The sequence below is a fragment of the Brienomyrus brachyistius genome, unplaced genomic scaffold (genome assembly GCF_023856365.1).
Source record: "Brienomyrus brachyistius isolate T26 unplaced genomic scaffold, BBRACH_0.4 scaffold33, whole genome shotgun sequence".
Classification (NCBI taxonomy): Eukaryota; Metazoa; Chordata; class Actinopteri; order Osteoglossiformes; family Mormyridae; genus Brienomyrus; species Brienomyrus brachyistius.
The window spans coordinates 592,246-617,741 of record NW_026042308.1 but is presented as its reverse complement, the minus strand read 5'-3'; the positions used below and the strand labels follow the sequence as shown (position 1 = coordinate 617,741).

The window sequence follows — 25,496 nt, the reverse complement described above, 5'->3', positions numbered from 1 at the left end:
GAAAATATATATCAGCAATAAATACAAACCTTCAATATGGATGATAAACCCGATTTATCATGTAGATCTGAACTGCAATCTTCCATTTGATCTCTGTGAATTTGGCAGAAACATAAAGACCTCAATTAATCTACAGAAATGTAACAGAAAGACTGAAAAGCTTCCCATTAAAATTGCTGTTACTGCAGATAAAAAATAACACTGTGGTATATTACAACACCAATTACAAAAAGTTGGGACATTGTGCAAATTGTAAATAAAAACAGAATGTAATGATATGGAAATCTCATAAACCTGTATTATATTCATAACAAAGTATAGAAAACATATCAAATGTTTAAACTGAGATATTTTGCTATTTCATGAAAAATATTGGCTCATTTTGAATTTCATGACAGCAACACGTCTCAAAAAGTTGGGATGGAGGCAATAGGAGGCTGGAAAAGTTAGTGGTACAAAAACCCAACAGCTGGAGGAACAATTTGCAAATGATTAGGTCAATTGGTAACAGGTCAGTAACATGACTGGGTATAAAAAGAGCATCTTAGAGTTGCAGTGTCTCTCTGAAGTAAAGATGGGCAGAGGGTCACAATCCCCCTAATACTGCACTGACAAATAGTGGAGCAATTTCAGAAAGAAGTTCCTCAGTATAAAACTGCAAAGAGGTTGAATATTTCATCATCTACAGCACATAATGTAATCAAATGATTCTGAGAATCTGGAGAAATCTCTGTGAAAAACCAGACTAGATGCCTGTGATATTTTGGCCCATAGGCAGCACTGCATCACAAACAGGCATGATTCTGTAATGGAATCACTAAATAGGCTCAGGAATATTTCCCAAAAAACATTGTCAATGAACACAATTCGCGCTGCCATGCACAGATGCCAGTTAAAACTCTATCATCCAAAGAAGAAGCCATATATGAACATGATCCAGAATCACCGACGTCGTCTCTGGGCCAAAGCTCATTTAAAATGGACTGCGGCTGAGTGGAAAACTGTTCTGTGGTCAGTCGAATCTAAATTTGAAATTCTTTTTGGAAACCAGGGACACCATGTCATCCGGACTAAAGAGGAGAAGGACCACCCAGCGTGTTATCAGCACTCAGTTCAAAAGCCAGCATCTCTGATGGTGTGGGGGTGCATTAGTACATATGGCAGGGGCAGCCAGCATCTTTGATGGTGTGGGGGTGCATTAGTACATATGGCAGGGGCGGCCTGCATATCTGGAAAGGCACCATCAGTGCTGAAAGGTATATCCAGGTTCTAGAGCAACAGATGCTCCCATCCAGATGACGTCTCTTTCAGTGAAGACCTTGCATTTTCCCACATGACAATGCCAAACCACACACTGCATCAATTACAACATGATGGATTCGTAGAAGAAGGGTCCGGGTACTGAACTGGCCTGCCAGCGGTCCAGATCTTCCAGCCATTGAGAACATTTGCTGCATCATAAAACAAAAAATATGACACAGAAGATCTAGGACAGTTGAACAACTAGAATCCTGTAACAGACAAGAATGGGACAACATTCCTCTCCCAAAACTCAAACAACTGATCTCCTCAGTGCCCAGACATTTGCAGACTGTTGTAAAAAGAAGAGGAGATGCCACACAGTGGTAAACATGGCCTTGTCCCAACTTTTTTGAGATGTGTTGCTGCTGCAACATTCAGATTTTTCCTTACAATGATTCATTTCCTCAGTTTAAACATTTGATATGTTTTCTGTGTTCTGTTATGAATAAAATATGGCTTTATCAGATTTCCATATCACTGCATTCTGTTTTTATTTATAATTAGCAGAACGTCCCAACATTTTTGGAATTGGGGATGTAGTTTGGAAAGATGTATCTGCCATGTTAAGCTTTATTCACTGGGGCGGCTTCCTGATTCTCTCATGACAGCAGAAGAGAACCAGTGACATCAGACTCCAGCACACAGAGACACAGCAGGCAGGAAGGACAGTTTTCTATGCAGCCCTTTGTACCCAGTGACATTTACAGTGATTCACCTGATTAGCAGAGCTAAATACCAGCATTTGATTCACAATCCTCAGTCAAGAAACTGGTTAAACTGGTTGTAACTGGTTGGTTAAATTCAGCACCTACGGGACTAATGGGCCGAATCTGTCCTTCAGCACCTACAGAGCTACCCCCCCCCCCCCCCCCCCCCCCACAGAGTGATCACACAGCTTCCTATGCAACCAGCAAACAGTGAATCCCCCCCGCTACCCCACCCCCCACTACCCCACCCCTCAATAAGGCTCTGCTTTGCTTATCAATGGAGCTGCCTGCTCTGTGAGCGACTGACCCACAGCCGCGCCGGCCTGGGACTCGCAGGTGAGCAGGGAGCGTCAAACGGGGGGGGGGGGGGGGGGGGGGGCGCCTATCAGCTTGTTGCCCGCATCCCTGCCTCCCCGCTTCTGTACCAGCTGATCCCCGGGCCCCCACTAGCCGGAGTGATACTGCTGCTTAAATATGATGAAACATTACGCATCATCATCCTGCACCTGTTCTCCATCCCAGTGGACATAATGTGCATGATGTCATCAGCGTGCGCCACTCCCTTTAGAATGTCCTACTGTATTACAGAATACTAACCGCTTCAGGGGTAATCGTTTGTCTGTCAGCCAGCAGCAGTGAGGGAAAACATACACACAGCTGTCAATGAACTTAAGTGCTGGTGATGCTGCCTCATACCTTCAGAACGTTCTTATCCCATTAGGATGTGATGGGGATGTGCTGACTGAGGACAGGGGGAAGCGTGAGAGCGGGTGAGAAGGGGAGCGAGCAGTATGAGCGGAGGCAGGCCTCTCAGCTAACACCACCCAGCTGTCGGGGCCCAGTGCCCCCCGGTGTCCATTACCACAGGCGCAACCCAAGGCAAACACAGTATCTGCCGGTGCTATAGCGCCCCCCGGTGTCCATTACCACAGGCGCAACCCAAGACAAACACAGTATCTGCCGGCGCTATAGCGCCCCCCGGTGTCCATTACCACAGGCGCAACCCAAGGCAAACACAGTATCTGCCGGCGCTATAGCGCCCCCCGGTGTCCATTACCACAGGCGCAACCCAAGGCAAACACAGTATCTGCCGGCGTTATAGCGCCCCCCGGTGTCCATTACCATAGGCGCAACCCAAGACAAACACAGTATCTGCCGGCGCTATAGCGCCCCCCGGTGTCCATTACCACAGGCGCAACCCAAGACAAACACAGTATCTGCCGGCGCTATAGCGCCCCCCGGTGTCCATTACCACAGGCGCAACTCAAGGCAAACACAGTATCTGCCGGCGCTATAGCGCCCCCCGGTGTCCATTACCACAGGCGCAACCCAAGGCAAACACAGTATCTGCCGGCGCTATAGCGCCCCCCCGGTGTCCATTACCACAGGCGCAACCCAAGGCAAACACAGTATCTGCCGGTGCTATAGCGCCCCCCGGTGTCTATTACCACAGGCGCAACCCAAGACAAACACAGTATCTGCCGGTGCTATAGCGCCCCCCGGTGTCCATTACCACAGGCGCAACCCAAGGCAAACACAGTATCTGCCAGCACTATAGCGCCCCCCGGTGTCTATTACCACAGGCGCAACCCAAGACAAACACAGTATCTGCCGACGCTATAGCGCCCCCCGGTGTCCATTACCACAGGCGCAACCCAAGACAAACACAGTATCTGCCGGTGCTATAGCGCCCCCCGGTGTCCATTACCACAGGCGCAACCCAAGGCAAACACAGTATCTGCCAGCACTATAGCGCCCCCCGGTGTCCATTACCACAGGCGCAACCCAACGCAAACACAGTATCTGCCAGCACTATAGCGCCCCCCGGTGTCTATTACCATAGGCGCAACCCAAGACAAACACAGTATCTGCCGGTGCTATAGCGCCCCCCGGTGTCCATTACCACAGGCGCAACCCAAGGCAAACACAGTATCTGCCAGCACTATAGCGCCCCCCGGTGTTTATTACCATAGGCGCAACCCAAGACAAACACAGTATCTGCCGGTGCTATAGCGCCCCCCGGTGTCCATTACCACAGGCGCAACCCAAGACAAACACAGTATCTGCCGGTGCTATAGCGCCCCCCGGTGTCCATTACCACAGGCGCAACCCAAGGCAAACACAGTATCTGCCAGCACTATAGCGCCCCCCGGTGTCCATTACCACAGGCGCAACCCAAGACAAACACAGTATCTGCCGGCGCTATAGCGCCCCCCGGTGTCCATTACCATAGGCGCAACCCAAGACAAACACAGTATCTGCCGGTGCTATAGCGCCCCCCGGTGTCCATTAACACAGGCGCTACCCAAGACAAACACAGTATCTGCCAGCACTATAGCGCCCCCCGGTGTCCATTACCACAGGCGCAACCCAACGCAAACACAGTATCTGCCAGCACTATAGCGCCCCCCGGTGTCTATTACCACAGGCGCAACCCAAGACAAACACAGTATCTGCCGGTGCTATAGCGCCCCCCGGTGTCCATTACCACAGGCGCAACCCAAGACAAACACAGTATCTGCCGGTGCTATAGCGCCCCCCCGGTGTCCATTAACACAGGCGCTACCCAAGACAAACACAGTATCTGCCAGCACTATAGCGCCCCCCGGTGTCCATTACCACAGGCGCAACCCAACGCAAACACAGTATCTGCCGGTGCTATAGCGCCCCCCCGGTGTCCATTACCACAGGCGCAACCCAAGGCAAACACAGTATCTGCCGGCACTATAGCGCCCCCCGGTGTCTATTACCACAGGCGCAACCCAAGACAAACACAGTATCTGCCGGTGCTATAGCGCCCCCCGGTGTCCATTACCACAGGCGCAACCCAAGGCAAACACAGTATCTGCCAGCACTATAGCGCCCCCCGGTGTCTATTACCACAGGCGCAGCCCAAGGCAAACACAGTATCTGCCGGTGCTATAGCGTCCCCCGGTGTCCATTACCACAGTCGCAACCCAAGACAAACACAGTATCTGCCGGTGTTATAGCGCCCCCCGGTGTCCATTACCACAGGCACAGCCCAAGACAAACACAGTATCTGCCGGTGTTATAGCGTCCCCCGGTGTCCATTACCACAGGCACAGCCGAAGACAAACACAGTATCTGCCGGTGCTATAGCGCCCCCCGGTGTCCATTACCACAGGCGCAACCCAAGACAAACACAGTATCTGCCGGTGCTATAGCGCCCCCCGGTGTCCATTACCACAGGCGCGACCCAAGGCAAACACAGTATCTGCCGGTGCTATAGAGAGATCAGCACAAGTCATACACACTGTGACGAGCTATAACACAGGCGGTAACTCTGCCAGGGGCTGATCTGGGCAGCTAGAGGCACATCGGGGAGGAACAAAGGATGGGGGGAGGCAGGTTAACTTCCTCCTGACCTGGTGGGGCAGAGTCTGACAGAGGAACTCACCCAACCTCTTATCTGCAGCCGTGTAACTCGCCCAGCTGTGCATGCAGGGCAGACAGCCTGAGAGCTGACAGGGCCTGGCAGGGCTGCACGCTTTAGGAGCTCGATGGCTAGAGTTCCGACTCTTGCGGCCCCCTCCATCCGCTTAATCGGATCGGATGCTAGTGAGCAGCAGCACAGCCTCAGTCGGAACACTCTGGGTCGCCCTCCGTGGCCGTAACGCTCTGGGTCGCCCTCCGCGGCCGTAACGCTCTGGGTCGCCCTGCGCGGCCGTAACGCTCTGGGTCGCCCTCCGCGGCCGTAACGCTCTGGGTCGCCCTCCGCGGCCGTAACGCTCTTGGTCGCCCTCCGCGGCCGTAACGCTCTGGGTCGCCCTCCGCGGCCGTAACGCTCTTGGTCGCCCTCCGCGGCCGTAACGCTCTGGGTCGCCCTCCGCGGCCGTAACGCCCTGGGTCGCCCTCCGCGGCCGTAACGCTCTTGGTCGCCCTCCGCGGCCGTAACGCTCTGGGTCGCCCTCCGCGGCCGTAACGCTCTGGGTCGCCCTGCGCGGCCGTAACGCTCTGGGTCGCCCTCCGCGGCCGTAACGCTCTTGGTCGCCCTCCGCGGCCGTAACGCTCTGGGTCGCCCTCCGCGGCCGTAACGCTCTGGGTCGCCCTCCGCGGATGTAACGCTCTGGGTCGCCCTCCGCGGATGTAACGCTCTGGGTCGCCCTCCGCGTCCGTAACGCTCTGGGTCGCCCTCCGCGGCCGTAACGTTGTGGGTCGCCCTCCGTGGCCGTAACGCTCTGGGTCGCCCTCCGTGGCCGTAACGCTCTGGGTCGCCCTGCGCGGCCGTAACGCTCTGGGTCGCCCTCCGCGGCCATAACGCTGTGGGTCGCCCTGCGCGGCCGTAACGCTCTGGGTCGCCCTCCGCGGCAGTAACGCTCTGGGTCGCCCTCCGCGGCCGTAACGCTGTGGGTCGCCCTGCGCGGCCGTAACGCTCTGGGTCGCCCTGCGCGGCCGTAACGCTCTTGGTCGCCCTCCGCGGCCGTAACGCTCTGGGTCGCCCTCCGCGGCAGTAATGCTGTTGGTCACGCCTGCTGGGGGGAAAGTATGACTTATTTTGACAAGTCTGGCTCATTTAAGTGGGAATTCCGTTCCATCAACGTGTCTTAAATTAATCCCTGCTGAGCTGCTATGGTAACTTAGGTGAGTGAACAAGTTTGGTCCGGACCAGGTTCACTGTCTCGCTTAGTTAAGCGTTGTCTCAAAGAACGTCCAATGTGTTGGAACAGATTCCCAAAAGATTGTTTCGTCGGACTAGATCATTGGCTTCCACAAAACGTCAAAACACAGGCCGCAATTTTTCAGGCAATCCGAGCAGGACCTTTTATTAGAGGGTATGATGAATTCAAAGATTTAATATGTACTAAAGGAAACGCATCAAAAGCGACCCAAACCAGAAAAGACGGCTGGCAAATAGTGTCCGACAAATTAAATGTGTAAGTAGTTTTTAGTTATTGTATTTATCACTTGAATGTAGTATTACGGTTCCAGTGTTTCATCATTCTTTTATTGTCATAATTACAGATCAAATACACGCACAATCATGCAGGACATGGGAACAAGTTAAAGTGAAGTACAAACATGACATTTCATTCATATATATATGTTTGCTTGTATGAGTTTGTGTGTGTATGTATGTGTTTGTTGATTTTACGTATATGAATGGCGAGGCCATGACTGAACCCATTTCCATGCACGGATACTGATTAAGTCTGTGAGCTAATCCTAGTTTACGCAGAACAAACCTGCTCTGATCAGGTTAGAGGATTTGGATGTGCTGCTATGACAACACATCCAGCAAGAGTTTCGAAAAACCGTGCCAAGTGCCCCAGGCGGCCGGTGTGTACCAAGTGCCCCAGGCAGCTGGCGTGTACCAAGTGTCCCAGGTGGCTGGCATGTACCAACTACCCCAGGCAGCCGGCGTATACCAACTACCCCAGGCGGCAGGCGTCTGCCAAGTGTCCCAGGCGGCTGGCGTGTACCAACTACCCCAGGCGGCTGGGATGTACCAACTACCCCAGGCGGCAGGCGTCTGCCAAGTGTCCCAGGCGGCTGGCGTGTACCAACTACCCCAGGCGGCTGGGATGTACCAACTACCCCAGGCGGCAGGCGTCTGTCAAGTGTCGCAGGCGGCTGGCGTGTACCAACTACCCCAGGCGGCAGGTGTGTGCCAAGTGCCCTATGGCCTGACTATAGACCCAGAGAGACATGCATGCTAGTGGGCTGTAACACTGTTACCTCTCAGGGCTCTTTCTCTTACACCCCAAAGGGGGGCGCATTTCATGGCTTGCACTATAAATGTTGCCACTCACAGCTTCTAATGTCCTGAGGCCTCAGGGCACTGGCCCCACTGGCCCGGTCCATAACCCAGCCGAGGCTCCAGGGGGCGCTATCCTGGGGCACCTTCAGCCACCGGCTCATTCCCCCACCGTCAGCTAAGAAGCGCTACTGGGGATCTTTCCTGCCTGCTGCCGTTAGACACCACAATGCCTGCTGTCGATGTGCAGCCCCCACAGCCAGCCTTAACGTCCCATTTTTAACTATTTAAAAAATATATATATGTTTATTGATTGAACTATACTGTATGGAATTTTCAGGATTTTTTCTGTGTGTACTGTACACTTTTTAAACTTGTTATCCTACAGAAATTTCATTTACTTCTCAAAATCTTTAATTATATTTGCACTGAATCAGCAAAATTCAATTGTCACCTTTGGCAAACAAACCAATAGTCTTTCTCTGTTTTGTCTGATGATACTGGTTCATTATTAAGCCACATGGTTCCATTAAACATGTTAAACTAAAGCCTTAGTCTGAGCATAATCTAACGAATTCAGGAGAGTGAAATTATTTATTAAAACAAGCATCCGTCTCGCATGTTGACAATCTATTGCTGAGTTATTCTTCAATGGACATGCAGGGGGGAAACACGCAAGCCATTTTTTTCCAACTCTGTGCTGAGGACTGAAATTTAAAATCCACTTTGCAATTAAATAACTTCCAATTCGAGCTCGCAGAAAGTCCGGTTTTACAGAAATCCTCATCCATTTACCTCGGATGTTATTTATATAGAAAATTGGTGCGTTCATTATAAATATGTTATTTCCATATAGCTTGTATGTGTCTCTGTGCCATTTGACTGAGAGTCTGATTGTCATTAACAGTGTTTGTTTAAATGCACACTTACCGTTGATCTATATGAAAAGGTCCCTCTCTGAAGTTGAGTGGTTGATGCATTGATGCGTCACTCTTCAGGGAAACACAGCTGGGTACAAGTGAGCCTGCTCTCTCCATCAGGACACTGTGGGCAGCGAGAGGAAACAAACCCTCATGGTATAAATATAATTCATACAATGGGGACGACATCACACTGCTGTTTAGCCTTCTGCTCTGCCTTCATGTACTTTGATATGCTGTGAAGCTCTTGATGTAAACAGACTTATTTACAGTCAGCTTTTAAGGAAATTGTCTCACCTAAAATTTAGATATTATATGAAACTTTTAGTATGACCGTTAAAAACCTCCACAACTAGACTTGACTGATGTTCCTTTTTACCTGTTTATATATGTTTTTCTTTGTTTGTTTAGTTTTGTTATGTGGCCATTTTGTATAGGAGGGATGGTCTGTTACTCGCCTCTAGTATAAAAGAACTGGCTGATTGTGGAAGAAGACGGTGAAGACAGAAGATGGCGAGGTCTTTTTATTAAGCTACACATATTAAAGTGCTGCCCACTGACCAGTCCTAGCTAGGAGCCCAGTATACTTTTATGTTATGGCCTGACTATAGACCCAGAGAGACATGCATGCTAGTGGGCTGTAACACTGTTACCTCTCAGGGCTCTTTCTGTTACACCCCACAGGGGGGCGCATTTCAGAAGCAGATCCATCCATTTCTATGCTGATCCCGACCAGATGATTCCTGCTGGAGCCTCTGTGAACATGAATGGTAAGTAGATATATAGATAAATACACAATATCGAGGACTCAGCATTTTTACATCAAACTGATGAATTGTGTCTCCATTCTGTTATGTTCCATGTGTAGAATTACACAAAGTAAAGAGGTTTAATGGAAACTTTCAATGCCACATTTTTTATAAATAATTATATGTATAAACATCCCCTCCTGGAGCCGAAACCTTATCGTGGTGGAGGGGTTTGCGTGTTCCAGTGATCCCAGGAGCTAAGCTGCCCGGGGCTTTATGCCCCTGGTAGGGTCACCGAAGGCAAACAGGTCCTGGGTGAGGAACCAGACAAACTGCGGCTCATTAGACCCCTTATGATGAGTAAAACACAGATTTACGTTTTCCCTCCCCCGGATGTGGGTCACCGGGCCCTCCCTTCCCCCCCCACAGACAGGCCTGCACCCATGGGGCCTGGTCGGGCACAGCCTGAAGAAGGCATGTAGGCTCCCCCTCCAGTGGGCTCATCACCTGTAGGAGGGGCCAAAGGGGTCGGGTGCAGTGTGAGTTGGGCAGTGGCCGAAGGCAGGGACCTTCGCTTGGATCCTCAGCTGCAGAAGCTGGCTCTAGGGACATGGAATGTCATCTCTCTGGTGGAGAAGAAGCCTGAGCTGGTGTGTGAGGCTGTGAGGTTCTGACTAGACTTATGGATGGAATTTCTAGGCACAGCCAGGGCACTGAGGGTTTGGTGACCTCAGGATTGGGTCTCTGCTTTTTGCAGATGATGTGGTTCAGTTGGCTTCAGCGGACTGTGACCTTCGGCTCTCACTGGAGCAGTTCGCAGCCAAGTGTGAAGCGGCTGGGATGAGGATCAGCACCTCTAAATCCGAGACCATGGTCCTCAGCCGGAAAAGGGTGGAGTGCTCTCTGGGTCGGGGAGGAGGTACTTCTCCAAGTGGAGGAGATTAAGTATCTCGGGGGCTTGTTCATGAGTGTGGGAAGGATGGAGCAGATCGACAGGCAGATCAGTGCAGAGTTAGCAGTGATGCGGGCACTGCATCGGTCCGTCATGGTGAAGAAGGAGTTGAACCAAAAGGCAAAGCTCTCGATTTACCAGTCAATTTACTTTCCTACCCTCACCTGTGGTCATGAGCTATGGGTAGTGACTGAAAGAACGAGGTCGCGAATACAAGTGGCTGAAATGGGTTTCCTCTATAGGATGGCTGGGCTCTCCCTTGGAGACAGGGTGAAGAGCTCAGTCATTCGGAGGGGACTCAGAGTAGAGCTGCTGCTTCTCCGCAGGGTGGCTGGGCTCTCCCTTAGAGACAGGGTGAGGAGCTCGGTCATTCGGGAGGGACTCAGAGTAGAGCCGCTGCTCCTCTGCATTGAGAGATGACTGCAGTGGGTGCATGTATACAGCAGTGATATTCCAGCAGACCAGGGGAGGGAAGATGTACTTAAACAAAGTACATCTACACAGTACAGTACAAAATCAATGACCTCCATCACACCTATCACCCCCCTACCCTCCCCCCTGGACCTCAGAATACACGAAGCGGATGTGAGCCGGCTGTTCCAGAAACAGAAATCCAAGAAGCCCCCGGACCAGACGGTGTCTCCCCCTCCTGCCTCAGAACCTGTGCTGATCAGCTGGCTCCCATCTTCACCCGCATCGTCAATAGATCCCTGGAGCTGTGTGAAGTTCCCTCCTGCTTCAAACGCTCCACCATTATCCCAGTCCCCAAGAAACCCACCATCACAGGACTGAATGACTACACACCTGTCGCCTTGACGTTTGTGGTCATAAAATCCTTTGAACGTCTGGTTTTAGCTCATCTGAAGGACATTACAGGACACCAGCTGGACCCCCTGCAGTTTGCCTACCGGGCAAACAGGTCGCTGGATGATGCAGTGAATATGGGGCTGCATTATATCCTGCAACATCCCGACCGTCCAGGAACTTATGCCAGGATCCTGTTTGTGGACTTTAGTTCGGCTTTCGACACCATTGTGCCTAATCTCCTCTCCTCCAAACTCTCCCAGCTCAACGTTTCACCAGCTACCTGCCAGTGGATCAGCAGCTTCCTGACAGACAGGAAGCAGCAAGTAAGGCTGAGGGGGTCACTTCGGAAACACGGTCCCTCAGTATCGGTGCCCCTCTAGGATGTGTCCTCTCCCCACTGCTCTTCTCCCTCTACACCAATGACTGCACCTCCAGGAACTCAGTTGTAAAACTCCTGAAGTTTGCAGACGACACCATCATTGGACTCATTCAGGATGGTGATGAGTCTGCATACCGGCAGGAAGTGGAGCGGCTGGTACTCTGGTGCAGTCAGCACAACCTGGAGCTGAACACGCACAAGACTGTAGAGATGACAGTGGACTTCAGGAGACGTCCGTCATCACTGCTCCCCCTCACCATATCAGACAGCCCGGTGTCTACTGTGGAGTTCTTCAAGTTCCTGGGTACCACCATCTCCCAGGACCTGAAGTGGGAGACCAACATCTCCTCCATCCTCAAAAAAGCCCTGCAGAGGATGTACTTCCTGAGACAACTGAGGAAGTACAGTCTTCCACAGGAGCTGCTGATCCAGTTCTACACTGCAGTCACTGAGTCTGTCCTCTGCTCCTCCATCACAGTCTGGTATGGAGCAGCCACCAAACAGGACAGGGAGAGACTGCAGCGGACCGTAGGGACAGCAGAAAGATCATCGGTGCCCCCCTGCCCTCCATCAGAGTCTGGTATGGAGCAGCCACCAAACAGGACAGGAAGAGACTGCAGCGGACCGTAGGGACAGCAGAAAGATCATCGGTGCCCCCCTGCCCTCCATCACAGTCTGGTATGGAGCAGCCACCAAACAGGACAGGAAGAGACTGCAGCGGACCGTACGGACAGCAGAAAGATCATCGGTGCCCCCCTGCCCTCCATCACAGTCTGGTATGGAGCAGCCACCAAACAGGACAGGAAGAGACTGCAGCGGACCGTAGGGACAGCAGAAAGATCATCGGTGCCCCCCTGCCCTCCATCACAGTCTGGTATGGAGCAGCCACCAAACAGGACAGGAAGAGACTGCAGCGGACCGTAGGGACAGCAGAAAGATCATCGGTGCCCCCCTGCCCTCCATCACAGTCTGGTATGGAGCAGCCACCAAACAGGACAGGAAGAGACTGCAGCGGACCGTAGGGACAGCAGAAAGATCATCGGTGCCCCCCTGCCCTCCATCACAGTCTGGTATGGAGCAGCCACCAAACAGGACAGGAAGAGACTGCAGCGGACCGTACGGACAGCAGAAAGATCATCGGTGCCCCCCTGCCCTCCATCACAGTCTGGTATGGAGCAGCCACCAAACAGGACAGGAAGAGACTGCAGCGGACCGTACGGACAGCAGAAAGATCATCGGTGCCCCCCTGCCCTCCATCACAGTCTGGTATGGAGCAGCCACCAAAGAGGACAGGAAGAGACTGCAGCGGACCGTACGGACAGCAGAAAAGATCATCGGTGCCCCCCTGCCCTCCATCACAGTCTGGTATGGAGCAGCCACCAAACAGGACAGGAAGAGACTGCAGCGGACCGTACGGACAGCAGAAAGATCATCGGTGCCCCCCTGCCCTCCATCACAGTCTGGTATGGAGCAGCCACCAAAGAGGACAGGAAGAGACTGCAGCGGACCGTACGGACAGCAGAAAAGATCATCGGTGCCCCCCTGCCCTCCATCACAGTCTGGTATGGAGCAGCCACCCAACAGGACAGGAAGAGACTGCAGCGGACCGTACCGACAGCAGAAAAGATCATCGGTGCCCCCTGCCCTCCATCCAGGACTGTCTCTCTGAAGATCCAGGAAAATGGCAGGAGAATCATCACAGATCCCACACAGCCTGGACACAGACTTTCTGAGCTGCTGTCCTCTGACAGACGATATAGAAGCCTGCAGACCAGGACACCCGACACAGGAACAGCTTCTCTCCCCTCGCCATCTCCCTCCTAAACAGCTGATCTGTCACACTGCTAAACACCTACAGCACTGCAACTGCACTGTATGTACAGTCTGTGGAATATATTTCTGTATTCTTTGTATTTTCTGTATATAAGATTTACGTTGCTTACTATATCGTATTGTTCATTTACACACTTTATGTGTATATGTGTGTATGTACTGTATATATGAATGTATATATGTACACATGTGTGTGTGTATATATATATACACAGTATCCATAAATATATTTATATTTATAAATGGTATAAACATATTATACATACAAATAACACTTTTATACATTTTTTTAACATTTACCTTTATATTTATATATAAATCCATATTACATATTCATATTGTAGATTGTTGTTGTTTTTACACTGTTATGCTCGAGAGACCATCGACCGGAATCTAATTCCTTGTATGTGTTTGCTCACATACTTGGCCAATAAACGCGATTCTGATTCTGATTCTGATTCTGAGACTGATTTTCAAGGGACCTAAAAGTATGACAAGTCCAAATCGCTATTACAACAGTTCCGAATATACTTTAACCATGTCGAAGTCACAAAGATTTTCCTACTTTTTCCTCAACTCGTTCTCACACTGACAAGAAAAAAAAAAAAAACAATAAATCGGCTCGACAAGTAGCCGCTAGTCAGGAAGACGATGACTCCCATTCTATCGTGGGCGGTGCCGATTCTGTGCTGGACCGGATTTTGGCTCGTATCGATGGTATTGTAAAATTCCTAGACGCTTTGGACGATATAAAATCATCAATCTCCTCCATTGAGAGATCTCTTTCTAGCTTATTACTGTTAATGATTTGTTGTGATTGTTCGGCTCCACTACTTACGGTTTGGCGGAGTGCCCCCAACCCCCGCCCCCAGTGGACATACATATGGGGTGATTGATGTACGGATTGATTCTGATCGTGTATGGACTAATCATCCCGAGATTCAAATACGTCGTCCATGATTCACCCATAATATTATTGTGCCATGGTTGAACTGCACAAACATGTTTTTCATTGATCACTTATAAAACTTGTTTTTCAAGAATAACTTCTCACAGAAAGAGTTAGAACACCTGTCTTGTCTTGTCGTTCTCTGGAGAAATGGACGCTTAATTACCTTGCTTCTCCCAAGGGAAAAGAGGAAACGTTGCTCAAAAAGTTTATGTCTCTAAAATCACACCGTGTGTTTATTAACAGGTGTTAAATGTGTCACCTCCCCCCCTCCCCCCCCCTCCGTATTTTCCCTCAGTCGGTGTCCGCGGTGTATGATTCATTCCTGCTCGCTGACTCTGCTGCGCCCTTTTCGGGACTGATAATAAAGAGCTCATACTTATACACACACACACAACACAATTAACCCTGTGTGCACCCTGTGTATATATATATACCCAATACCTTCTGTAATTCAGCTGCGCTGTGGGTTGCGTTTGACTTATTCTTTGCCGATTATTAAAATCAGACTTGCGTACTATTTGCATTAAACAATTTAAATACGACTACAAAGTATGACTACAATTAATCAGCACATTTCAGATTGGAGAACACAGAACAGATCCGTGGTAAAACCTTTGATTTAATAAAATGTTAAGCATTGAGTTTAACCCGGATGTTTCGGGACACTGGCATTAATCCCCAACACTTAAAAAAAGAACAATTTAATATAGCTTCAAAATATTACAGCCTACGTCCCGGTCCATGTTTACGCAGCACAGTATATTAGGCGAACTCATGGCTGAGCGTAAGTAATTAAATATTATTAGTGATGTTAATTCGAAAACTCTTCTGATACACGTACAGTAACCTACTGTGCTGTACGGACGTATATTTAATGTTTAATTATATTGAAAATTTTAAATTCCGCTATATATGTAGGCTGTGTTAAACATATCAATTTTATTATTATTAATTTCTTTTTACCTTGAAACATAGAATATCTTTACATTATTCCAGAATCTTGATAAAATGTTTCTTGATAAAATAGCGACTCTGCCTTTAAAATCCCGACACTTAATTTCACTTTCGTTTACAGGCAGGAAATGATCAGCTCCGTTTCATGCAAAAAATGGACACGGACTCAGCGGCACATCATAGGGTTTTTGGGGGAATATTATCTATGTGACTTAATAATTAGTAACAATAACCGTAATTCGGTTATAACACACATTCAGGATGATCGTGCATGTAAAAAGCGGTACTGCAGTAACACTTAAATTATTAACAGTGGCGATTTGAGAAATTTTGATTTTAGAAATGGGGGGATCCAAGCTATCTGGGGGGGTCAAAGACAAAACTGTGTAATTTTATAATATCATCAAAATATATTAACTGGTTTAACGAAGTAAAAGTCAAACTAAACACTTGAATCACACTTTTTTTTTATTTCCAATGCTCAACAAGAACAGGTAATATATTTTACAGACAGAACATTAAACAAAACATGAACAAACAAAAATTCAGACGGTTATTACAAAGTAAAAGATACCATCTCAATACCACATATGACAGAACATTTTAGCACTATGTCTATACATCAGGTAAAAACGCATCAAATCAGGATACCATATTCAGATTGTTTTTCATTTTTAGACTTTCTGATTAGATTAATATAATTTATCTGTATTGTCAAGCTCGGCTCGTACGATCCTCCTGTGTGCCACGCCCCCCTCGTTAACCTCATATGAACCCCGACGTTATCAGATGTTTCTTGTTGTTTCATTCAGTCCTGTGTATTTAAGTCCGTCAGAGTACGTATCCCCAGGTCCGTCATCGACGTCGTGCTCCGTGTTTCCACCACAGATAAACCCATCTAAAGGCGAAATTGATCAGTTTCTTGATAGTATAACCATTCTGAAATTATCAGACAATCAAGCGATGGCACTGGATTCTCAGCTGACTCCAGATGAACTCCAGGAAGCCCTGAACGGTATGCCCAATAAAAAGGCGCCAGGTCCAGATGGATTTCCAGCAGAATTCTATAAAGAATGTTGTAGGAAACCAAGGAAAATGATAGGCTACCACCAAATATGAATTTTGCTAACATTAGTCTCTTGCTAAAACCAGGCAAAGACCCTACATTGCCTGCCAGCTATCGTCCAATATTCCTTATTAACGTCTCAAAAAGAATAGAGAAGATATTTCTCATAATTCATAATTCATCATCATAATTCATCCTGACCAAACTGGTTGCATAAAAGGGAGGCACTCATCAACAAATACACGAAGATTACTTAACCTGATAGACTATTCATGCAATGAAAACCTTCAAATTACAATATTGTCTCTAGATGCAGAAAAAGCATTTGATAGAGTTAACTGGAATTTTTTATTTGCAGCTTTACGCAAATTTGGTTTCGGAAACTCTTTCAAAAACTGGTTAAAAATATTATATAGTTCCCCAACAGCATATGTCAGGACGAATGACCAAACATCCTCCAGTTTCTGTCTCAAGAGGGGCACCAGGCAGGGATGCCCTCTCTCCCCCTCACTATTTGCAATTTTTATTGAACCACTAGCAGCAGCAATTAGACAGGCTATAGTGATCAAAGGCATTAAACGCAGGAATGTAGAACATAAAGTAAGTCTTTATGCGGATGATGTGTTACTTTTTCTCCAGCATTAACAAAGCACTCTCTATGAGGTAATTACATTAATAAACTCTTTCTCAAGAGTCTCAGATTATTCGATAAATTGGTTAAAATCTACAGTTCTCCAATTAATTGCTCCTTCCAGAATAATTCTCCCACTTTGAAGATATTAAATATGTAGGTATTAACATTTCACCTAGGCTGGCAGATTTAACTAAACTAAACCATATCCCACTTTTAAAGAAAGTAGAGGATGATCTGGTTAGGTGGAAGTCCCTACCCATATCACTTATGGGAAGGGTCGCCTCAATAAAAATGATGGTTTTGCCAAGAATTAATTATTTATTTGCAATGATCCCGAGCAAACCACAACCTGACTGGTATAGATCTCGGGACTCCGCCATCTCTAAATTCCTCTGGAAAGATAAACCCCCACGTATTAGCTTAAAAACACTGCAAAGGACTAAGGACAAAGGAGGACTAGATCTGCCTAACTTTCACCACTATTTCTTAGCCAACAGGCTCCAAAACATCTCAGGGTGGTTAAAACATACCCTCTTAGATGAGCCTTGGCTAGACGTAGAACAGGCACTATGCAATAATATAAAGATTTCGGATCTACCATTCATTAGCTCAAACATTAAACGACACAAATGCTTCAAAAGCATCAGTATCAGCTCTTCTCTGACAGCGTGGTGGGAGTTTCTAAAAATGACTGAGTCTTCATTAATCCCATGCAAACGTACTCCCATCTGGAACAACCCTGATGCACTACTAAATAATAATATGATAAACTTCCCAGATTGGAGTTGTAAAGGTATTAAATACTTGGAACATATATTTGAAGGAATAGACTTTATTCCCTTTGACATATTAGTGAAACAATATGGGATTAACAAGAATAGATTTTTAGAATATCAACAAGTTAAATCTATAGTAAAAAAGAAATTAGGGTTTAATCAAATCAAATTACAAATACCACCAAGTGTGGCAGAATGCCTTAATCTGAAAACCCCCAAATTACTGTCTAAAATATACAGGACACTTTCTGAAATGGATGAATCAATATTCCTTCCTATTGGAAAATGGGAGGCAGATCTATCAGTCAGCTGGGACCACAATTTCTGGTCCAAGATACGTTTAAAAACCTTTAAACTGATTAGAAATCCCAGTTTACAGTTCATACAACACAAAATCCTGCGTAGAGTGACTATACAGGGCATCGGATGTTCAGGATGGGTTTTACGTCTTCTAACAACTGCTCACACTGTCAAGGCGACACACCTGACAGTTACATCCACGCTTTTTGGTTCTGTCCACCTACTCAGAAGTTCTGGCTCAGGATCTGTGAAGACTTATCAAAGTGTCTGAAATGTACCATTCCAGCCTCTCCTTCAGTCTGCTTGTTGGGCGACCTAGATGGTGTCACTACAGATTTTAACACAACCCACATGGCTTTCACCGCCTTATGCATTGCTAAGAAGACTGTCCTTATGAACTGGAAGAATAAAAATAACCTTAATATCAACCAATATAGAGACAGTTTGTTGAACCATATTAGTCTTGATACAGCTTCTGCCGCTACATTAGATCAATCTCTCTGGGCTCCTTTGATCAGCTCCATCACCTAGTGGGGGTGGGGGGTCAGGGTTTTGTCCTGCTTTGGTCGGTGTCGTTGGCATGGGGGGGGCATTTTGGCTTGGGGCGTCTGGGGGTTCCCTGGGGGTGGGTTGCTGGGGGGGTTCGGCACTGGGACTGCGGTCCTGGCCTGGATGGGGCTTTGGTGGCTCTTGGGTGGGGTCCTTCTGGCGGCTGCAGGCGGCGCTGCTGGGGGAGCCTGTGCCGGCGGACGTAGGTTACTGGCCTGGCGGTCGTGCTGCTCCTGGGTAGATCCGGGGTGGGCTTGGGGTTCTGGGGGCGCTCTGCCTCCGGGCCGGGGTTCCGGCTGGGCTGGGGGAGCTTGGGTCCTGGTAGGTGTGTCGCCGGGGTGTGGGTTGGTGCATGCATGGGGGCTCGGCCCCGGTGCGGGGGCCTTCGGCGCGTCGGTGGAGCTGGGGGTCTCCTCGGCTGGCGGGGAGGTTCTTACCATCTGTCCGCAGGGGGCCCCTGCTTTTGGGGTATCCAGTCTGCGGGGGGGGGATCCAATAGAGGAGGAGGAGGGACTCAACCTGGATGTCTTTTGTCTTATGCAGTCTGGGAGTTGACTGAATGCTGGGGTGGGGGTAGTTTATCCTCTGGGGTGGGGTCCGGTGGGGCGCCTTGGGCTCTGTGGGGCCGGGTGGTGCCGCTGCCTTGGGCGCCGGTCTGGATGGGCCTGGGCCCCCTGCCCTGGGTGGATTTCGGGGAGCGGGGAGTGCCTATGGGGGTCAGCGGGGGAGCTGGCTCCGGGGGGGGGGGAACTTGCCCCCCCCCATTCCTTTCCTCCCCATCCCTAAATGCTTCCCTCCTCCCGCTCCATCACACCACCACACATGTAGGGCTTTGAGGTGTAGGTGCGTTGCTGGGATGCAGGGTAGGTATTCCTCCTCTGTCCCCTCGCGACCACCTGTACCTCATTCATACACTACAACGTAGACACTCTCATTACTTACTCTCTCATGACACATACATTTAGGGCGTTGGGGATGGGCACACAGAATGGCATCCAGAGGGCGGTCTGTTCATTCAGCCTTACCTCTGGTGCCAGGGCCCACATCTCAATTTTAATCACACATAGACATTGAGGGCTCTGGGGAGAGGCCGAGCTAACACCAGCTGTTGGTCGGCAGGGGGTGGTTAGTGCCATGCCCTTCACCTGTTTTAAAAGCACTTTAGAACAACACACACCAACACCACATCTGAGCGGGCGAAGGGGGGCATGGGGTCTTTTCACACCCCCGTTCTCCGTTCGCCATTTGGGGCTGGGGGCTGAGAGAGGAAGAGCTGGCCGTCTGGTCGGGGTCTGGGCTGGTGGGCTTCTCGGCTACTGCGGGGTGCGGGGTGATCTTCTGGTCTCCTCGCCAGAGGAAAAATAGGGGTCCACATATAGTATATATGGGGAGTGAGAGTATGTGTACAGTGTTCATTTCTGTGTGTCTAAATGTTGGGTGAATGTGTAAATATTTGTTTATGTGTGCATGAGGGTGGGAACGTATGCTTGTATATGTGTCTGCCTGTTTGTCTATACACACGTGTCAGGTTGGGTCCTAGACTCCACCTGAAATAACATCTCGGGCTCTATTCCCCCCGCCACACTCCCTGCCAGTGGATGGGGCCCCCAGCCGCTGGTGCGTTGGTGGTTCTCGATGTCCGGGGCTGGGTGCTCGGGTGGGTGCTGGCTCACCCTCGGCAGCTTCCTGGCGGGATCTGGCCCTCCTGGCTCTGTCAGGCCCCTGCTGGGGGGTGGGGGGGCCCTTGGATCTCTGGGCCCAGGGCCCGGTCTACCCTGGTGGGCCTGGCCGCGCCTACGGGCTCGCCGCCACGGCCCCCTGGGGCTCCTGCACTGTGGCTGCCGGATGGCCTCCCTCCGGAGCTCTCCTCTGCCCTTTTCTGGGTGAGGGCTGCTATTCTCCCTGCGGTGGTCCTCCGGGGGCTCCCATGCCCTGGGGGGCCTCTGGATGTCTGGGGTCTGGGCCTCCTCCGTGTATGCTTCATGTCCTGAGGGATGGGGCTGTGGCTCCCCACACACACTACTAGACATTTACATGGAGAAACCTTTTGAACACCAGCGCGCTCACAGATACAGGTGTGCACACAGGGGTACAAGCAGGTTCTCACAGACACACGCAGGTATACACACAGGTTCTCACAGACACACACTGTCTTGATCAGCTGTTGCTCCTTAACATTCTAACTGTGATTCGTACAGATGTTGGTTGTTGTTTTCTCTCATCAGCAGGTATTGAAGCAGATTATCTGTGGTTTTCTTTTTTTTCTCTTTCTGTCTTCTCTCTTTTCCCTCCCTCTCTCTCTCTCTATTTCCCTTCTTCTCCGTTGTCGTCCTTCTATCCCCCTCTCTCTCCCTCTCTTGAGGAAATAAATAAAAATAAATAAATAAATAGAAATAAAGTAGTCCTCCGCAGAGGGGGGGTGGTGGAGGGGAAAAAAAAGAAAAAAAAGAAAGTAAACTGTGTTTCTGAGTTCTGGTGGTTTGGGGTCAGACTACGGTGGCTGAGAAAGTTCAGCGCTCAATTCAAAGTTAAAAACGTTGCATATACAGAAAACACATGCAACTTCTAAAACGCGCTGCATTTGAAAGTTAAAAATACGCTGCAAATACAGGAAACATGCAACTTCTAAAACACGCTGCAAATACAAAAAATACATGCAACTTCTAAAACGTGCTGCAAATACAAAAAACACATACAACTTCTAAAACGCGTTGCATTTGAAAGTTAAAAACGCGCTGGAAATACAGAAAACACATGCAACTTCTAAAACGCGCTGCATTTGAAAGTTAAAAATGCGCTGCAAATACAGGAAACATGCAACTTCTAAAACACGCTGCAAATACAAAAAACACATGCAACTTCTAAAACGTGCTGCAAATACAAAAAACACATACAACTTCTAAAACGCGTTGCATTTGAAAGTTAAAAACGCGCTGGAAATACAGAAAACACACGCAACTTCTAAAACATGCTGCAAATAAAAAAAACACATGCAACTTCTAAAACGTGCTGCAAATACAAAAAACACATACAACTTCTAAAACGCGTTGCATTTGAAAGTTAAAAACGTGCTGCAAATACAAAAAACACATGCAACTTCTAAATCATGCTGCAAATAAAAAAAACACATGCAACTTCTAAAACGTGCTGCAAATACAAAAAACACATACAACTTCTAAAACGCGTTGCATTTGAAAGTTAAAAACGCGCTGGAAATACAAAAAACACGCAACTTCTAAAACACGCTGCAAATACAAAAAACGCATGCAACTTCTAAAACGTGCTACATTTGAAAGTTTAAAATACACTGCAAATACAAAAAACATGCAACTTCTAAAACGCACTGCATTTGAAAGTTAAAAAGGCGCTGCAAATACAGAAAACACATGCAACTTCTAAAACGCGCTGCAAATACAGAAAACACATGCAATTTCTAAAACGCGCTGCATTTGAAAGTTCAAGACGCGCTGTAAATACAGAAAACACATGACGTTTTTCATTAAGCGACCCACCAAAGATGCAAAAATAACAGTAAAGGTATACTGGCTTACATATAATATTAATAATAATTATATTACATATTATTCCTAAGGACGATTGTAGCATTCTTACTAACTAAACCTTTTATGGCATTTTGTTTTTCTACCCTAGATTAATGATGGAGTCATGAACAAGACAGGATGTAATTTGAGAGGGAACCAGTGAGAGGGAAACTCTGCCTCTAATTGTTGACATTAATTGGTCATATGAGCAGTTCTTGTCTGCTGCGCTGAAGACAATGAAGGATTTCAATCAGGACCTGGAGGATGGGAGTATGACCTGCTCTACGCTGATGGGACAGGGGTCAGAAATATACCTGGAACAGAAACACCATTTACAACTGAGCGGTACAAAGAGGCTATTGGAAAAGCATAGCAGCGCATCACACTGTGTATCTGTCTCCTGGAAACCTTCTTATCTATAGGTAAGTCATGGCAATGCCTTATAATAAAAAGAGGCACAGTGTTTTCTTACATAGTTTTATTGATTTTTAAATTTTTTTTGTAAATGGACTAGAACTACTTTGAAGCTGTTTATTAGTGATTTAGTAATGGTGTTATTTTGGAAGTAGCAATTATGTTTCCCACAATTTAAAAATGTAATAAGTGATAAAGACATTACAAGTTCTGATGATGAGGATGATGTCATGCCCTGCTCGTCGGCTCCTCCTGTGTGCCACACCCCCTGCCTACCCACGTGTGTTTCCCGAATTGTACCCAGCTGTGTCTGATTATTTTCAATCAGTCCTGTGTATTTCAGTCCGTGTCTTACCCGAATCCTTTGTCCGTCATTGATGTCTCCTGGTGTTTGTTTGCGTGAGATCCCCGTATTCCCGATTAAACCCCGTTCGTCCTGTATCCTGCCTGCCTGCTTCCTCCTTCCACACAATCGCCGCTCTCCGCCGCGCTCGCGCACCACGTCCCGTGACAGATGATGCCGTAATTGTCAGGATGCCCACCTGTGCATCCGGTCTCTCGGACACTTTGGTTTGTCCGTTTCAAGTAAATTCAATTTAAACTTTGCCACTCGTACAGCATTGTTACAGTGCATTACATTTTCTCAGGATGCATGTTCAAATACAAGGGCATGTAGTACGGTTTGAGTTATTACATTTATTATTAATTATAATTTTACTTTGGTCTTTGATCTTCTGGTTTTCTTTACAGCTCTGAGTCGTACACCTCAAAGAGAAGACTGGTAAGGTTATATATTATAATATTACATATTAGGTTGTGCAGAATGTTAGATTGTCAAAGCATTTTTTTTTTTATGACTTAACCGACATTTACATTTTTTAGGTCAGCCACAACATCCCAGTCATCCAGCCAAGACGTACACAGCATTCTGTGATAAAAACCCCATCCTGATACTTTAGTTTTGTATTTAAGTAGATGTTGTAATGCTCATTCTTGTATTGTCTGTGCAATAAAGACAGTAGCAAAAGCCCAAGAGATGGCCGACTCAGCCCAGCAGCTCACACCAAGCAACTTCTGTACGTAAGTCTGAATGAATTTAATTTTGCTCCTGAAATGTGCTACATTTGATAGACTGAAACTCATCTCTTTTTTTCACAGTGAGTACGTCAATGTCTGTGCACCAATTGTGACTGATAGCAGCTCAGAATCTGAGGAAATCATGGATTCAAAAGAGGAAATCAGGTATTACATGATTAGAAGACATACTGAACCCATCTGAATACATTAATAATCATTAGTATTACCTCTTGCTAAATGACCTCTGAAAACAAAATAACCAAATATTAAAGGCTTATAACTTTTGTAAGGTGCATAGGGACATGTATACAAGCACTGTTCCGTGTTACCCTGATAACCAGCCATAGCAGTCATTTTATTTAGGGTGATTTTGTGATGAAAATGTGTGGACTGATGCCTTGGCTGCTTCATTTACAGTTTGGGACTGACAGCTGCAGATGTGGTGTCCAATCTGTCTGGGAAGACAGGCGGAACCTCATGCAACACATTCAATATTAACAGAGCACATGTCTGGGATGGAGCTAGACGAGGCTTTAAATGATCTTCATATAGTCCAATTTATGACATGCTGCTAAAATTCTCAGATGATATTGGACAGATAGAAGAGGCTGCGGACACCGAGGGGCCAAAATGTGAGTTTCTTACGTTGTTAATGGAGTCCATAAGAACAATAAGAGTCTTTGAAGGCAGAGACCATGCAAAATATCCTGCATTCAACAGTGAGTAAGTAACTGTCACGATCGGGAAGGTGCAGACGGGCGATCGTGCGGGCAAGGAGCAGGCAAGGCAAATGGAGTACGGGGTATACGGGGATTTAATGAAGGCACAGGCAGAACGGGACATAGGCATCGACAACATCAATGACGGACAAGGGAAACCGGGGAGACCAGGACTTAAATACACAGGACTAATCAAAAGTAAACAGACACAGCTGGGTACGATCCGGGAAACACACGTGGGTAATCAGGGGGCGTGGCACACATGAGGAGCCGATGAGCAGGTCATGACAGTAACACTGTAATAATATATTTAGCTGCAGCACAAGATGAATACTTCCATATAGGAAGGATGATTGCAGTGTCCGTGGTGGCCCTGGGCCTAGGTGTCTTTCAGCAAACCTCTTCAGTATCTCACTGGTAAATGAAGTCAATTGATGTTCCTGTTGAGGACATACCTGATGAAGAAGTGAGGAATGCTCTTCGTGAGGTAGCATGAAATGTCATGTAAACAGTGAAGCATACATAGACTAATCTGGTTTAATATACATGTTTTATCAATTTAAATTATGGTAAAGGGGCGGCATGGTGGTGCAGTGGTTAGCACTGTTGCCTCACACCTCTGGGACCCGGGTTCGCGTCTCCGCCTGGGTTACATGTGTGTGGAGTTTGCATGTTCTCCCCATGTCGTCGTGGGGTTTCCTCCGGGTACTCCAGTTTCCCGCCACAGTCCAAAAATATGCTGAGGCTAATTGGACTTGCTAAATTGCCCATAGGTGTGCGTGTGTGAGTGAATGGTGTGTGAATGTGCCCTGCGATGGGCTGGCCCTGCCTCGTGCCCATTTCTTCCGGGATAGGCTCCGGACCCCCCGCGACCCAGTAGGGTAAGTGGTTTGGAAAATGGATGGATGAAAATTATGGTAAAAGGGCATTGAATAATGTGTTATTAAAATATAAAGTTAGAATTATTGATAAAGTTTGCTGTACCAGTATATAAATACACTTCAATGTAAGCTTTATGGTCTAGATTTCCAGTACAACATCCTTGAGTGAGCTGCAGAGATGTACTGACAAGCCTTCCTGCCTGCTCCAAACAGCTGCATGTTTTTATTTCACGAAGACTCTGGAAGACAAGGATAAATTGATAGTCG

General features: G+C 47.8%; 2 protein-coding genes across 5 annotated transcripts in view; one reads left to right on the top strand and one right to left on the bottom strand.

Annotated features, from left to right (window-relative positions):
• LOC125721464 (NACHT, LRR and PYD domains-containing protein 12-like) overlaps positions 1–15,401 on the bottom strand; it is a 388,574-nt gene extending 373,173 nt beyond the window's left edge. For 2 of the 4 annotated variants that reach the window (XM_048997385.1, XM_048997389.1), the window contains exons 1-4: positions 15,281–15,399; positions 9,299–9,400; positions 8,656–8,769; positions 30–93 (exon numbers count right to left, since the gene is read on the bottom strand). In XM_048997385.1, coding sequence (XP_048853342.1) covers positions 30–93; positions 8,656–8,769; positions 9,299–9,360 — 240 coding nt within the window. In that variant the 5' untranslated portion in view covers positions 9,361–9,400; positions 15,281–15,399. Of the gene's footprint in view, positions 1–29; positions 94–8,655; positions 8,770–9,298; positions 9,401–15,280 lie in introns of all 4 variants that reach the window. The other 2 variants (XM_048997388.1, XM_048997386.1) reach the window with 2 other exon arrangements.
• LOC125721467 (NACHT, LRR and PYD domains-containing protein 12-like) overlaps positions 1–25,496 on the top strand; it is a 247,462-nt gene that overhangs the window by 150,796 nt on the left and 71,170 nt on the right. The gene's annotated exons all lie outside the window — the stretch shown is intronic.